We start from the raw sequence: 16,340 nt of genomic DNA, 5'->3' as shown, positions 1-16,340 counted from the left end.
ATTCTGAATTTTTCTTAAAAATAATAGATTTGTCATATGCTTTTCCTCATCTGATATGAATGTATTGTCAAGAAACATCAAGATAAGAGTTATAAAAGTATTTTTTTTATTAAACTTAAAGTTATAGCTATACTGTTTTCAATGAAACAATAAAGTCTCGAAAAGAATTAAGAAAGAAACCTTAGAGGTTTGGCTGATAACTGCAGTAAAGCATAAAAAAACAGTTTGCACAAAATTGTTTTATTCAATGAAACACTAACAAAACACATAGCAATTTCAGAAAAAATGAGCTTTTCAAAACACCAGACAATGTAAAATGTATATTCTATACGAAAATGATCCATAAGCCTGACATAAACATATTAAAACCAACATGAGATTGAAAGAGAAACAAATGTACAGCGGAGGGAACTGATGTGATGCTGTAAAGCACCATTATTAGTGAATTATTTTATATTTACATTTTGTGAGGTTTTAGTAATTTAGTGGTGTATTTTTGACACTTTTATTAGATTTTGTTCATGTTTAATCTTTTTTTATTTCACTCTTAGTTCATACTAAACAACAAGAAATATTGCCTGGCATATGTTTATTGTCAATTTCAGTGAAAGTTTATTTAATGTAACAAAAGTTTATTTTTTCAAAGGTTTTGGTTTCATTTCACTATAATATTCCTAAAGTGAGTGTTTCATATCAGAACTGAGTAATAAACGAAAATCTGAAATGCAAAAATCTCTAACTGAAGTCTTTTCATATAAGCTGAGAACGTTATTTTACGCTTTGATGTTATGAAATAATCACTGATGAATCATACAAAGTCATGTAAATAAGCTCAATGCATTGACTTCTAAAATGCAAGTACAATAAAAATACACACATCCTTGTACAAAAAAAGGAAAGGCAAACACTCAGACGTAAGCTTTGGAGACGCTGTTTTCTGACGGGGCTGATCTGTAGATCTTCTGCGGCTGGGAAGCGATGTAGTTATAGTTGAGACTCCTGAGAACCAGAGAGAATAACAGAAGACATGACTGGTGTTTGTCACAGATGAGTTCTTGTCTCGGACACAGGTAGAGACTTACCGTGTTTGTGCAGGTCTTGAGCTCTTGAAGGAAGTGCAGAGGATTGCTCCGCCTATTATTCCCAGAGCTGCTGCCGCCCATCCCAGATACAGACCGGCTCCCAGTTCATACCTGCACCAAATTCATGTTTTTTTCTCAGTTTGAGTCTCTGAATAAAACCGAGTTGTTTTTCCTCCATATTCTCAGACTATATGAGCCATAAAAGCCTGATGGATCAAATATGATACTCAACAAATACACACTCTCTTATATTTTTTCTTAAGGTTCAATAAACTCTTAAATTTCAAAACCTTATTATTTTTGACCCAGGAGCACAAAACTAGTCTTAAGTGTCAATTTCCCCCGAAATTGAGATGTATGCATCATCTGAAAGCTGAATAAATCATCTTTCCATTGATGTATGGTTTGTTAGGGTGCAAAAAAATCTAAATGTTGAGAAAATCCTCTTTAAAGTTGTCCAGATTAATTCTTAGCAATGCATATTACTAATCAAAAATTAAGTTTTGATATATTTACAGTAGGAAATTCACAAAATATCTTCATGGAACATGATTTTTACTTAATATCCTAATGATTTTTGGCATACATTTTTTTTTATAATTTCGACCCCAAAAATTTATTTTTGTCTATTGCTACAAATACACCCCAGTGACTTCAGACTGCTTTGTGCTCCACGGTCACATTTCATATGTACGACTTCACAGTTTTTGTTTTTTGTTAGTCTTTTACTTACTTTGTTCCTCCATAAAAAGGATCATAAAACTCCTGAACGACTCGAACGGCGTACCACGACACGGCCACCATAACACACACACCTGACGGAGAGAACACACAGATGTGAAGATGATATGTTTAGATCATTCAGTCCGAGTGTGTGTTATTACTCTGACCTGACAGGATGAACATGATCCCGGCGGTCAGGCTGATCTTCCCTTTCGTCTCCTCAGATGTGCTGCCCAGTTTAGTGCACTTGAGTCCCATCGCGGCCAGAATAACAGCCAGCAAACCCAGAATGAGAGCGATTATCATCAGAGCCCGACAGGCCTGGATGTATCCTACAACACACACACAACACACACTCAACAATCACAGTCACAAGCTTCATATATCTTTACAAATAGGTGCATGAACAACGGTAGTATCCATAATGTCATATTAGAACATTACCATAAGGGAAATATCACAGTATTCTCTAGAATCACAAAAAAGGTTACTGTTATAGATAATATCATAAAGATACAAAAATGTACCTTTTAGCCTTTTGTACCTTTTTTCTTCTCTGAGAGTTTAAATATCAAAGTACCATACTATTAAATCCAGGTCATATTTCACTCCAAAAGCAAAAGATAAAAAATATAATTTATAATTAATTATATTATGCATGAAAATGAAGCTTGTTCTTGAGACCATTATGATTATTTTAATTCCAACACTGCTTTTTTCATTTAAATTAATAATAAACATTAAATAAAAAAACATAAAATGTCATTATAGTGTTTTGTTGTACCACCTTTCAATTATTCGGGTAATAATTTATATGTTATTATTTTAAATTGGTTGAAAATTATGACAAAACAGACTTATTATTATTATTATTATGCAAAATATAAATAATTATAAAAAAAATTATAAAATAAATAAATAAAGTTCTTACATTTTTCTTTGATTTAAAAAAACACTATCGTTCAAAAGTTTGGGCTCAGAAATTAATATTTTAAATCAGCGAGGATGCATTACATTTATCAAAAGTGACAGTAAAAGCATTTATAATGTTATAAAAGATTTCAAATTCAAATAAATGCTGTTCTTTTGACATTTCTGTTAATCTGTGAATGAACAATTGTACAATTGTTTTCAACATTGATAATAATGAAAGTGAAAGTGAAAAGTGAAATAATAATCAGAATAAATAATAATAAATAATAATCAAGAAAGAAAATACAGCTGCGCATCACAGAAATAAATTACACTTTAACAGAGATTCACACAGAAAACAGTTTTTTTTTAATTGAAATAATGGTTCAGAATTTTTACTGTATTTTTGATACAGTAAAATAAATAAAAATAAATGCAGCCTTTGTGAGCAGAAGATACTTTTTTTTTTTTTTTAAGATTAAAAATCTGACCCAAAACTAATAGAGTATATAAGTTCATAAGTAATATAAGTAATATGGTATGATGCAGTACTACTGTAAATATCAAAAGCAAAACATTTTTATTTTATTTTTTATTCTGACATTTTTTTAATTTAAAATAAATTTCACTTAAATTAAGTATTTATGTCTCGGTAATATTTGTAAATAAAATTAATATTAAAATACATTTTTTTCATTGTAAATTATTTTGAAAATTGTCTAACAATATCGAAACTGACAAATCACATGACCATAGTTGGTGTGTGTGTGTGTGTGTGTCTGTGTGTGTTAGTGTGAGGTGTGTGTGTGTGTGTGTGTGTGTGTGTCTGTGTGTGTTAGTGTGAGGTGTGTGTGTGTGTGTGTGTGTGTGTGTGAAGTGTGTCTGTGTGAGGTGTGTGTGTCTGTGTGTGTGTGAGTGTGTGCTAGGTTTGTGTGTTAGGTGTGTGTGTGTGTGTCTCTGTGTGTGTGAGGTGTGTGTGTGTGTGTGTGTGTGAGGCATGTGTTAGGTGTTTGTATGTGTCTCTGTGTGTGTGTGTGTGTGTGTGTTAGGTGTGTGTGTGTGTGGTGTGTGTCTGTGTGTGTGTGTGTGTGTGTGTGTGTGTGTGTGAGGTGTGTGTGAGGTGTCTGTTAGGTGTGTGTGTGTGTGTGTGTGTGTGTGAGGTGTGTGTGTGTGTGTGTGTGAAGTGTGTCTGTGTGAGGTGTGTGTGTCTGTGTGTGTGTGAGTGTGTGCTAGGTTTGTGTGTTAGGTGTGTGTGTCTCTGTGTGTGTGTGTGAGGTGTGTGTGTGTGTGTGAGGCATGTGTTAGGTGTGTGTGTGTGTGTGTGTGTGTGTGTGTGTGAAGTGTGTCTGTGTGAGGTGTGTGTGTCTGTGTGTGTGTGAGTGTGTGCTAGGTTTGTGTGTTAGGTGTGTGTGTGTGTGTCTCTGTGTGTGTGTGTGAGGTGTGTGTGTGTGTGTGAGGCATGTGTTAGGTGTGTGTGTGTGTGTCTGTGTGTGTGTGTGTGTGTGTGTGTGTGTGTGTTAGGTGTGTGTGTGTGTGGTGTGTGTCTGTGTGTGTGTGAGGTGTCTGTTAGGTGTGTGTGTGTGTGTGTGTGTGTGAGGTGTGTGTGTGTGTGTGTGTGTGTGAAGTGTGTCTGTGTGAGGTGTGTGTTAGGTATGTGTGTATGTCTCTCTGTGTGTGTGTGTGTGTGTGTGTGTGTGAGGTGTGTGTGAGGTGTCTGTGTGTGTGTGTGTGTGTGTGTGTGTGAGGTGGGTGTGTGTGTGTGTGTGTGTGAGGTGTGTGAGGTGTGTGTTAGGTATGTGTGTGTGTCTCTCTGTGTGTGTGTGTGTGTGTGTGTGAGGTGTGTGTGTGTGTGTGTGTTACCAGCCAGAGAAAGCATGGACTCAAACTTCTTGCAGTTGGTGATGCCGGTGCTTGACTCAGCACACGACTGCCACAGGTTCTGATAGTACCACAAAGACAGGATCAGCTGATCCGCAAACGTCGACGTGCGCCACGAATCATTCACCAACGACACGAAGGAGAGCAGCCAGCCTCCCAAACACATCAAGAACCCCAGCAGCTGAACCCCAGTCGACATGATCGACAAACACGGCTCAAATCCACACAATATCCAAGAAAACCCTGTTCTGAATCCACAGCTCGCCAGCAGACAGACCGAGCACCAGACCCGGATGACTGTGTTATAGAGTCATAAAACCATAAACTCCGGTCCCTCCTATGTGACTTTTACTAGATAACACCGTGGAAGTCAATACTGGAAGTGTCATGTGACTTAAGAGACAAAAGTCTGAGTGTGACCTCTGTAATAGAAGGCCTTGACCTTTAACGAGGTCAAACTGGGGTCACGGTGTGTGTGTGTTGCTTTAAGAAATGGAGGGTCAAACTAAATAATCAGTGACCATTTGATTCTAAATGAACTAGAATTTGTCTTTGCATGAACACATATTATATAAATCATACACAGTAGATGAAACAAGGCTCATGTTTAACTAGAAAAGAAAGTTTTATGAGTCTGTGATGAACTTTGAATGATGGCTTAACACAGTTTCGTCTGAAAGATTGAGAAGTCTTGAAACCAGATCAGTTTGTACTGTTCTCTTTTTATTTTATATGTAAGCATTGTTTTTGTATTATTTATATATTATAGTTATTTTAGCATCACTGATATACCATTCTAGTGTTCATTTGAATTTTGAATTTTGTTACAGTTTTTGTAATTTTGCTTTGTTTTTATTATTCTTGGAAAATATTTCTGTACTGTTTTTAATTTTAGTTATTTGAAGAAAAACTCAACCAAAATGAGAATTGTTGCTTTGCTCAAATACGTTTTTTTAAACTTTAATTTTTTCAGTTTAGTTTAGTTTTGATTAACTAAAATCCTGATTATAGTGTTCATTAATATTTTTTATATTTTTAATTTTTTATATTTTCATTTTAACTTTAGTTTAAGTTTTAGCAATTTTGTTAAATTGGTTTTTAAATTTTTCGTTTTTTTTTAAAATACATTTATTTATAATAATTCAGTTTTATTATTTTAATACTTTAACTTAAACTTGTGTATTTCAGTTATGTCACCATTATTTATTTCAACTTTAATTACTTAAAATGATTTTAATTTTAGCTAACATATATGCACTTTTTTTTCAATTTAAATCCAGTTCCTGTAATTCAAATTTCAGTTTAGTTTGTTGTAGATTGTGTCCAATTTGAATTTAACTCATAAATGGCAAATAATTAAATTCTTAAATTGTGAATTCTTAAAACACATTTGGAGAAAACTCCACTGTATTCTAGAGTAAAGGTGTGTGTGAGTGTTTTATCAGTTTTTATGACTGGTATAACCTCGTTTTGTCTCAGCACTGAGCTTCAGAGATCCAGTAAAACCGTGAAGATACCGTATCACTGAAAGCAACATGCATTATGACGTAACACGAGCGAAGGTGCACGTCTCACCTGGAAGTCCCAGAACGGTCTTGAATCTCTGACACTGTATGGCTCCGAGCGAGTTAGACGCACACGACATCCACAGGCCTTCATACCGAGAGCTGGACGTCATCACAGCCTCTCCGTGACTGGCTCTCCTCCACACGGCTGAGTTGATGCAACTGGACTCCAAACACCAGCCGACGATTCCCAGAAACATTCCCATCAGCTGGACCACCATCGATGCCATCCTGAGCGAGAGATTCTGAGAAGAGACGCATTTATCAAACTATGCACAGACAAAAGTGACCTTTTTATACGAAAGGTCACTGATGCTCCAGAAGGAAACCTGATGCATTAAGAGCCAGGGGGTTGAAAACTTTTGAACAGGATGATGATGTGTACATTTTTCTCATTTTGTCCATATATCATATCTGTTCATTTAGTACTGCGCTTCAAAAGCTAGAGTTACATGTTTCCTGGAAGACCAAATAAGGAAAACTGACCCAGTTGTTCAGATTTCAAAAAGTGTTTCTGTATTTGTGTGAGAGTCCCTCAGCTGTCGTCTGTGTGAAAAAGATGAATCTGAAAATCAACAGTGTTGTGCTATAAGAGATAGTAGTTACAGTTCCTAGTTACTTGATTTAAAAACTAACTCAATTACTTTGTTGATTACTTCCACCAAAAAGTAATGCATTACTGTTAAAAGTAACTTTTTAGTTACATTTTTAATAGTATCTTCTTTAATGCATTAATGCTCTTTTATTCGTTATGGTCTATACAAACACAAAACTGACTTAAATGGAAAGTAATTTTTTAAAACTATTTTATTTAAGTCAGACCAGCACAAACTGAATATTGTATATCACAAGGATTTCTGAAATAAATAACAAAACACCTGAATAATATATTCATAAAAACTAAAGTGGCTTCTGCATCAGAAAAGCTGTTGTGTTGAGCCCTTAACAATGTTCAACAAAGTATGAAAACTATCAACAATGTTCAACATAACTAAATAAATAAATGAAAGCAATCTGAATTATTCAGAATCAATTTCGAAAAACTCAGCACCAAAAAACTGCTATTATTGACCACCATAAATGATATGCATTAAAAAAACATAAAAAAGGCAAATGCTGTTTAAAAATGAAATCTATGTTATCATGCTAACAAGCTGCATTATACTATAATATAATATATAAAAATAAAATATATTATATAAAAATAAAAAATATATATCCAGTGAATATATTTGTTTTAAAGAAACATGTGCAAAAATAAAACAAAATAAATAAAATAATATATATATATATATATATATATATATATATATATATATATATATATATATATATATATATATATATATACACACACACTTATTTTGTATATATATATATATATATATTTTTTTTTTTTTTATGTTTCTTTAAAACAAATATATTCATTGGATAAAGCCAAGTTTAAAATTATTGTAATTTTGTTGATATATCAGAGTTAAGAGGTTTATTGGATTTTTTTTTTATCACTCCATAAATCAGAATATACTGTCAAAAAAAAAAAAAAAAAAAAAAAATATATATATACATATATATATATATATATATATATATATATATATATATATATATATATATATATATAAAATCAGCATGATTAATTTATGAACAAACCTCTCTATAAATACCTTCAGAATATTGCCTTCAACAGGGGTAAAATATCAAGAAATTTGATAGAAATGTTCACACACTTTCTCAATAATAACATCCAGCGTTTTAATACCCTTCTAAGTTCAATAAAGAACCATAAACTCTTGCAAAAAACTAGGCTCTTTAGGCAGATGTGATTCTATTAATATAATTAAAGATAATTTAGGCATTTGTGCACACGTGCTCTATTCCTGATTCATCAAACACTGGACTTTAAACTCTTGTGAAATAAAAGCAAATCATGTGGTGATTAATTTATTAATTCATCTATCTAATAACATGTATGAAAAAACATTTAACATCCTCACTCATAATAACGAATAAAGCCATTTAAGAACCGATGTTATTTAATAATACCACTGAGATTTTTATTAATATTTTGCAATTGAATGTTACGTTTGCTTTCATTTTAATTTTCAGTATCTTCTTGTGATTTCGCCTTTTTTTTAAATTGTTTTTTTTTATCCATTTTTATTGCGGTTTTAGTTATTAAATCAGGTTAAACTAAATGAAAATGAGAAATATTGCCTTGCAACTGGCTGAAATAAAATCAGTTTTTAAAATTTGCCTGGATTTTTATGATTTTAAGATTACCTTAGTTTACTTTACTATTTAACTACGATTAGAACACAGAAGATGTGAGGACTAAAAACATAGTGTGAAGTTAACATTAACTGCTTCAGCATAATTCAGTTTGACTTCAGATTAAACCTAAAGTACATATATAAACTTCTACTGATCATCTATTGATGGAAATTGATATTATACGCACCTCTGTGGCTCCCAGTGAACTAATAATGAAGAGTAATTAAAAGTTTCCTCTGAAATTGTGACTTGTGAACACTGTTTTCAGTCTATTTGAGAGACGGGTGAGTGTCACTGTGTTAACATTGGCTTGAGGTCAATAACCCTGAAAAATCAAACCCTCTTCTAAACAGAAAAAGGGGACAAAGAGAGAGAGATGGACAGATGACCTTCTTTCCAGATGAGACTCATCTCTTGATTTCACACACTTCACAGGACACGGATTACAGCATTATCAACCGTGAACAAACACAAAGTCAGGCTTTATTATACAAAATGCATTAAGAAAATATATTAGTTTTCAGAAGTTTGGGGTGTTTTTGAAAGAAGTCTCTTCTGCTGGAGACTGAAACCAAAATGTAAAAAAATGAAATATTATTATAATTTAAAATAAGTGTTTACTGTAAGAATAGATGTTAAAATTGAATTTATTCCTTCGATTCAAAGCTGTATTTTCAGCATCATTCCTCCAGTGTCACATGATCTTCAGAAATCATTATTATATACTGATTTACTGGTTATTATCAATATTGAAAACAGTTATTTTTTGTGGAAACCAGATTTTTATGATTATTCACGGCATTTAAATTTCTAAAGAATAGCATTTATTTGAAACCGTTTTGTAACAAATGTCATTACAGACACTTTTGTTTATAAATTGAATGTGTCCTTGTTGAAAAGTATTAATTTCTTTCACAGGAAAAATACCAATCTTGGAACTTTTAACCAAACCCTTTTCACGACAGAAAAGCCAGTTTGTCAACAAAAGCCTAATATACTAACACTGAGCTTCACTTGATTTTTGCTAAATATATTGATTTCTTGTGCATTTTGGGGAAAAGTATGACCTGGATATTTCTTCATGAAACCCAAACTGTGTGACTCAGAATGATGCGATGGAAGTAAACGAGTGATAGCTGGGAAACGGGAAGAGACGAGCGATACAGTGACTTCATTAAAACACGAGGAAGTTAAAAACAGACACATTGTTCAAGAGACATTATGATGCCATGACTGTTACTGAACTTTGGTCGATCTGAGAAAACAACACTGAAACGGTTTCTATACTGAAATATGGCACAGGTGTGTGTGTGTGTGTGTGTGTGTGTGTGTGTTATAGAGAAACATGGTTAATCATTCACATTAACAAGGACCAAAGTCTCATCTGAAACTTAGAAAAGAAACAATGTAAGCAGAACATATTACACACAACTATAGCAAATAAAAAAAGCTGACACCTGATCATTTCTAACAACAGATTTTTTAATTATTTTATTCAACATTTAAGTTTCTGTACATTGTGTCAAATGTCATTGAGACGTAAAGCGACCTCAAAGCTGTATGCTGAAGCTCCGCCTCTTTAGATACATATTCATTTCTTAGCAAAGAGGGCGGAGCTACCTGGACTCAGATTTAAAATAAGTGGCGGAGCCTAATGACATCACAGCAGTACTAGCATTACTCACTGTGACTGAAACAGACCTCCCTCTATGACTCTCTCACAGAATAATCAACGCATTATGAGCGACAAGTGCATTAAAATCTGTGTCCGTATCCATTTCTCAATCTTGTTTTTGTTCTCCATGTCAATGTCTACCCATAATGCATGGCTCTATTTCGAGCCGTTGCCACCAGCGCCCCGTCCTCTCGTTCTGAAGTCATGCCACAACTTTACCAGCGGCTCTCTGTTCTTCCAAACGAGCTCGTGACCGTAAATTATGTACCAGCTAGAGGAAGAGAGAGAGAGACACATTAAGCACAGTGAATGAACATGCTTGTCCTTGCATGTTTACAGCTGGAATAAGATCCATTCAGAGGTCAACCGAGACACCACATTCACACTTACTGTTAAAATTAATCTCAAATACAGCCCATTTCAAGGCAAGGGTCCCTGAGCCATTTATTATATTTAACTTAAACTAATACCATAAAAATATACATTTTTGTTAACTACAATAAAATAAATATAATTGAACTTATTTTATTTCAGCAACTTGCCAAGGCAACATTTCTCTCTCTCTATTTAAGTTTAGCTTTAAGTACTAAACAGAATAAACTAAACATAACGATTACATTTAATTAAGACTATATACACATTAAAAAAAGGATAAAAACACAACATGATTACTAAAACAAAAAACTAAATCTAAAAATAATATCAAATTATTTAAATATTAAATATCATCAAATATTAAATTATAATAGTCAATATAATATCAATAACCATGTCTAATATATTTTATCATTGATACTTTTGCGATATTTATTATTATTATTTTTTTTTTTTATATTTCTATTCAACTTAAAGAAAATTTAATTTTAGTGAGTTTACTACTTTTCTTTAGTTTAGTTTAGTTTAGAACTTTCACTTCAGTTTTTTTAGGCTTTTCATCTAACATTAATATTTTATTTCATTTTCTCTTTAATTAGTTTAACAAAAAACATATTTAATAGTTCTAGTTATCAATAACTATACTTTCTGCTTTCAGCTAGACCGATCTAAATGTAAGAGAAAGCAGAGTGTTACTCACATGCCGAATAAAGCTCCTCCTAAATGAGCAGCGTGATCGAAAAAACGCCATCCCAGAATCAAGCCTGTGGTATCCAAGGCAACGATGGCCTTAAGAGCCTATTGGCAGGAGAAGATCATGAGAATGTGGCCATAATTGCTAAACAGAAACTCTCTCTTACACACACACACAGACACACACAGACACAGACAGACACAGACAGACACAGACAGACACACACACACTCACGTTTCCGGCAGTGAAGGTGTACATGGGGAGGAAGATGATGGCCAGCTTGGCTTCAGGCATTTTGGTGCAAACAGCTGCTAGGACAGTCATAATGGCCCCTGACTGACAACGCAACAATCTGGTTAAGACACTCACATGAACACTGATGAAAAAACCTGAAATGTTTAATCTGAAAACACACTCACCGCCCCCAGTGATGGACCAAACCGACCCATCGCCGTTTTACTCACATAACTGACAAACGTAGAAATCACACCTGAGAACACGAGCACAGAAAGATGAAATCCTATAACACTGATGAATTTATAGGAAGTAGGATGAAATTTTTGGAAATCTGAAAACTTGTATAGATAGAGACCTGCGGAGAGGTAGAGCGCCATGAACTGCTCTTTGCCCATCAAGTTGATGATGCTGGAAGAGAAACTCCAGAGCACATACATGTTGGCCGCCATGTGAAAGAGAGAATAGTGACTGAACGTGGACAGCAGCATGGGCCAACACAGCGCCTCTGAAACCAGATCACAGTCCAGATTAAATTACTGAATAAACTAGATCACAATCTAGATTAAATTACTGCATAAAATAGATCAGAATCCAGATTAAATTACTGCATAAACTAGATCAGAATCCAGATTAAATTACTGCATAAACTAGATCACAATCTAGATTAAATTTCTGCATAAACTAGATCAGAATCTAGATTAAATTACTGCATAAACTAGATCAGAATCTAGATTAAATTACTGCATAAACTAGATCAGAATCCAGATTAAATTACTGCATAAACTAGATCACAATCTAGATTAAATTTCTGCATAAACTAGATCAGAATCTAGATTAAATTACTGCATAAACTAGATCAGAATCCAGATTAAATTACTGCATAAACTAGATCACAATCTAGATTAAATTACTGCATAAACTAGATCACAATCTAGATTAAATTACTGCATAAACTAGATCAGAATCCAGATTAAATTACTGCATAAACTAGATCACAATCTAGATTAAATTACTGCATAAACTAGATCACAATCTAGATTAAATTACTGCATAAACTAGATCAGAATCTAGATTAAATTACTGCATAAACTAGATCAGAATCTAGATTATATTACTGCATAAACTAGATCAGAATCCAGATTATATTACTGCATAAACTAGATCGCAATTCAGATTAAATTACTGCATAAACCAGATCACAATCCAGATTAAATCACTGCATAAACCAGATCAGAATCTAGATTAAATCTAATGGCAACTGTCATGATGATGCCACCAAAACTTTGACTTTGTCATCAAAACCTTGTACTATTTATATACTATTATTGTATATATAAAAGTTTTTAATTAGCTTTTTATTTTTTAATTTTAAGTAATTTTGTTATGTGCGTTTGTAATTTTTATTAGTTATGTTTTACATTTATATTTAATTTTATTTCTTTTTAAAGTTATTTCCAGTTATTAATTTTAATGCTTAAATTTAAACGTATTTCAGTTAGTTGCAAAGGCAAGATTTTCATTTTTTATTGTTTTTACGTCTAATATTTATATTTTATTTCAGCTTCACTTTCCATTAGCTATTTTTTTATTTTTTGTTTTGTTTTAGGTCTAATGATATTATCCCTGGTTTGCGGTTGCTGATGTAATAAAAGGAACAATTATGCAACGAGGAATCTTGTGCATGTTTACTGTACAAGAAATTATAGCATAATACAAATTATTATATATACAGTTTTTTTTATTCTTTATTATTCATTTGAGAAAATTTTTAACACCAAAGACGACTGAAAACATGCTAGAATTTACAATTAAGTGTTTAATCCTAATTCATAAAATTTTGAGGCGATGTAAACAAGACTGAGCCTGAAAGATATTTGTTATTCGAATGCAGCACATTATGAAAGCCAAACAGATGAGTTGACTCACTGGAGGAGGGGTCAGATGTGAAGTACTTGAGCATGGTGCGCTGCAGAGAAGGAACCCTCCAACAACAAAACACCAACGCGTTCGCTGCAATGATGCCTGGCAAAGACACAGATTTGTTCAGAGGGATCAGTGCACAGAGAGACAGATGGACAGCATCTGTTTATTTAATAAAACTGCATTAAATACATTGTCTCCTTAATCTATACTGCTCATCTGTGTGATATGAATGCTTGTGTCATTCAGACTGACCTGTGACTGTTTTCTGTCCATCACTTAAACTGTTCCACCACTTGCTCACCTGCAGAACAACATACATCTATTAATCTCCAATCGAAAAAACTGAAACGTCAATTAAACAGACACACACCTGCTTGCCCAAATCGCCTTGTTTCTGAGGCCGTTTCTTCTCCAACCAATCCGCTTTGACATCATCGAAGTAACCCTGTACTCTAGATTTTAGACTTTCGTATTGCCATATCGCCGCTCCGCCGAACGAACAACCTGTAAACTGAGCTGGAGTTACTACGAAATTCTGAAAGATCACACACATATTGGACCTTGTTCTTGTAATAACGATATTTTAATGGTCCTACGGAAATACCAGTTTAAGTATGATGACATTTCATGAATGAGGCACACCATGTGTCAGTAAAATTGACCTACCCCTATAGTGAAGACCAATGGTTTGACCAGTCTGCCAAATGACCTGGTGGGTACGTGTGGGGTGGGCGGGTCTGGAGCAGGAGCCACGCCCTTCTTGTGGAGGATTTCATTTTGCTCCGCCTCTTCTGCCACACCCTTCTTTGGCTCCTCCCTCTTTGCTACTTTGCGAAAGCCAGACCTCTGCTGCGTCTGTAGAGTGAATCTATTTGGAGCAAAACAATAATAAAATATTGCATTCATATCGATTTTTCAAAGGATGGGATGAGGAAAAAATAAAAACAGTCACCCAAAAATTGTATCTTTATATATAAAGATTTATTTGATATAATATAATGTGGGAGGGAGTTGATTTGACTGGATAATTCAATGTACAATATAAGATGTAATATATTATATTATAATATAATAATAATGTGGGATGAAACCATATGTTTAATTAGTTTTTGTTTGTTTACATCGCCTCCTGAAGTGCCTTGGTTACATTATTAGGGGATCAAGTGTTAGAATGGCCAATGATCAGTAATCTCCATCTAAAACTGATCAGCCAGTCCAAACCGTAAGTCATAGAGACTTGAAACTTGGAGGGATGGTAGAACTCACACCATCTACAATGTCACCAATTCTCGTCCCAATCGACCTGACGGCAGCGCTACAGTGATCAAAAGTACAAATCACTCATGAGCCTTAAACTGTTAGTCCTAGGCTAAAGTGAGCCTGTTTTTATTTTTTTAAAAACAAACTTTTGCAAACTAGTCCTAGGTTTTTCACCTGATCAGACCAAACCATTGCAGAAAGATTCTCTGGAGACTGAATATCAATAATTATCAAAATAAAAGTTGAACTTTCGACTCACCGTCGCAAAAGGACACCAAAATGTTTAAAAGGGGCGGAGTCGATTTTACTAAATCGGCTAAACTTTTGAATGCAATATCATCGCTAAATTGTAATGCGTAGCTTGGACACTTGTTGCGCTGTAAGAGGGAAAAAAAACATTAAAATGGCTGTAACTACGCAACCATTCAACCGATAAACATGGAAATTGGTATGCAGTGTCTTTGTCCAAAGTGCAACAGAAATCCTTCACGATTTTGAACTTATGAACCTAACGAACATTTGTGTATCACAAAAACATTGGCCGCCATTTGCCAATGGAATTTGAACACCTATTAGACAAGGTTAACGGAGGTCGATTGGAACTTAGTGGGAATGTTTAACACTTGGTCCTTAAAGTCAGTGAGAAATTTGAAAGAAATCAGAATATGGCATTTTTCAAGCATGTAAACGATTGTACATTGAGTGGTTTTTCACACATACACACACAATATCCATATCATCTGATAGAGCTCCTCGATCTGAAATACTCTGCCTCTAGAACCATTGCTGTCAATAAAAATATTTGTTCAATAACTGAGAATATGTAAAAAAAATAAAAAATAAACACTTTTGCCCACTAGTCCTGGGATTTTCACTCTCGAGAAAAAAACAAAAACAAAACAAATAAATACTGCAGTACAATTCTCTGGACTCTCTAGGACAATAATTATCCAAAAAAATTAAAACTTTACCCTTTGGTTCGCTATAACTGGTTCGTTTAGAAAAGGGGCGTGGCCAAGTGCACCCAAACGCCAAACAATACAAAACGTGCGACAGGTGATTGATTGTTAACAAGCATGCAAACGTTTTTATTTATTACAATACGTAAGGTCCATTCTTATTTCTAGCTCTCCGTAATTAATGTTTACATCTACAAAGGTTTTGAACAGAACTAAAGAGGGGTTAATAATCGCAGAAGCTTTGATGTCTGAGCTGATTAAAGCCACTGGAGCTGCTGTGAGTGACGTGAGGCGCTCAGTAAATAACCGCGTGGTCAGGGGACTGTTTGTTACCTGTTGGTCAGGTAGTGTTTGCTGCTTATGTCCTCTGAAACCCATCTGAAAACTGAAGCCCTCAACGCCATCATCACTGCTGCTCATGCAGAGCTGCTTCCGCTTCCGCTTCCGGCTCAGAGCGCGCACACAGCGGTGTCTGCTGGAGGAGGACGCGCACTGCTGTGACAAGACTGAGAGCTATTTTAAAAGAAAAGAAAACGTGCATTTAAATCTAATCATATACATTTACAATCAAGATTTTAAATGTTACAAAATGTATAAAAATCACGTTTTGATTTATTTCCATGCTTACTTTTTTTTGTTAAGCAGATTATGCTCATTTGTATCTTGTTTTTATTCATATAGCTTTCTTTTTTTAGTCAGAGTTAATACATTTATTTATTTCCATGCTTACATATTTGTTTATTTTTAAGCAGATTTTGCTAATTTTTATTTTGTTTTAATAGC

General features: G+C 33.9%; 2 protein-coding genes across 3 annotated transcripts; both read right to left on the bottom strand.

Moving 5' to 3' along the window:
* Positions 1 to 224: 224 nt before the first annotated feature.
* On the bottom strand, positions 225 to 8,770 carry cldn15lb (claudin 15-like b). 2 transcript variants are annotated; one of them, XM_052615787.1, is made up of 6 exons: positions 8,622 to 8,770; positions 6,171 to 6,405; positions 1,973 to 2,137; positions 1,816 to 1,897; positions 1,083 to 1,193; positions 225 to 999 (listed from the first exon to the last, which is right to left on the bottom strand). In XM_052615787.1, exons 2-6 carry the CDS (start codon positions 6,388 to 6,390, stop codon positions 909 to 911), a joined length of 669 nt encoding a protein of 222 aa, XP_052471747.1. In that variant the 5' UTR covers positions 6,391 to 6,405; positions 8,622 to 8,770; the 3' UTR covers positions 225 to 908. The 2 variants fall into 2 exon arrangements, with proteins under 2 accessions (XP_052471747.1, XP_052471748.1); XM_052615788.1 differs by lacking the exons at positions 6,171 to 6,405; positions 8,622 to 8,770 and adding an exon at positions 4,578 to 4,907.
* A 1,125-nt stretch (positions 8,771 to 9,895) lies between these two features.
* On the bottom strand, positions 9,896 to 16,058 carry LOC128028560 (presenilins-associated rhomboid-like protein, mitochondrial). Its single transcript, XM_052615807.1, has 10 exons — positions 15,891 to 16,058; positions 14,005 to 14,206; positions 13,709 to 13,849; positions 13,591 to 13,639; positions 13,342 to 13,437; positions 11,771 to 11,920; positions 11,598 to 11,668; positions 11,413 to 11,514; positions 11,185 to 11,282; positions 9,896 to 10,380 (listed from the first exon to the last, which is right to left on the bottom strand). Exons 1-10 carry the CDS (start codon positions 15,962 to 15,964, stop codon positions 10,266 to 10,268), a joined length of 1,098 nt encoding a protein of 365 aa, XP_052471767.1. The 5' UTR covers positions 15,965 to 16,058; the 3' UTR covers positions 9,896 to 10,265.
* Between the last annotated feature and the right edge of the window lie 282 nt (positions 16,059 to 16,340).

Source organism: Carassius gibelio, chromosome A15, assembly GCF_023724105.1.
Source record: "Carassius gibelio isolate Cgi1373 ecotype wild population from Czech Republic chromosome A15, carGib1.2-hapl.c, whole genome shotgun sequence".
Classification (NCBI taxonomy): domain Eukaryota; kingdom Metazoa; phylum Chordata; class Actinopteri; order Cypriniformes; family Cyprinidae; genus Carassius; species Carassius gibelio.
This window is presented reverse-complemented; position numbering and strand designations above follow the sequence as displayed.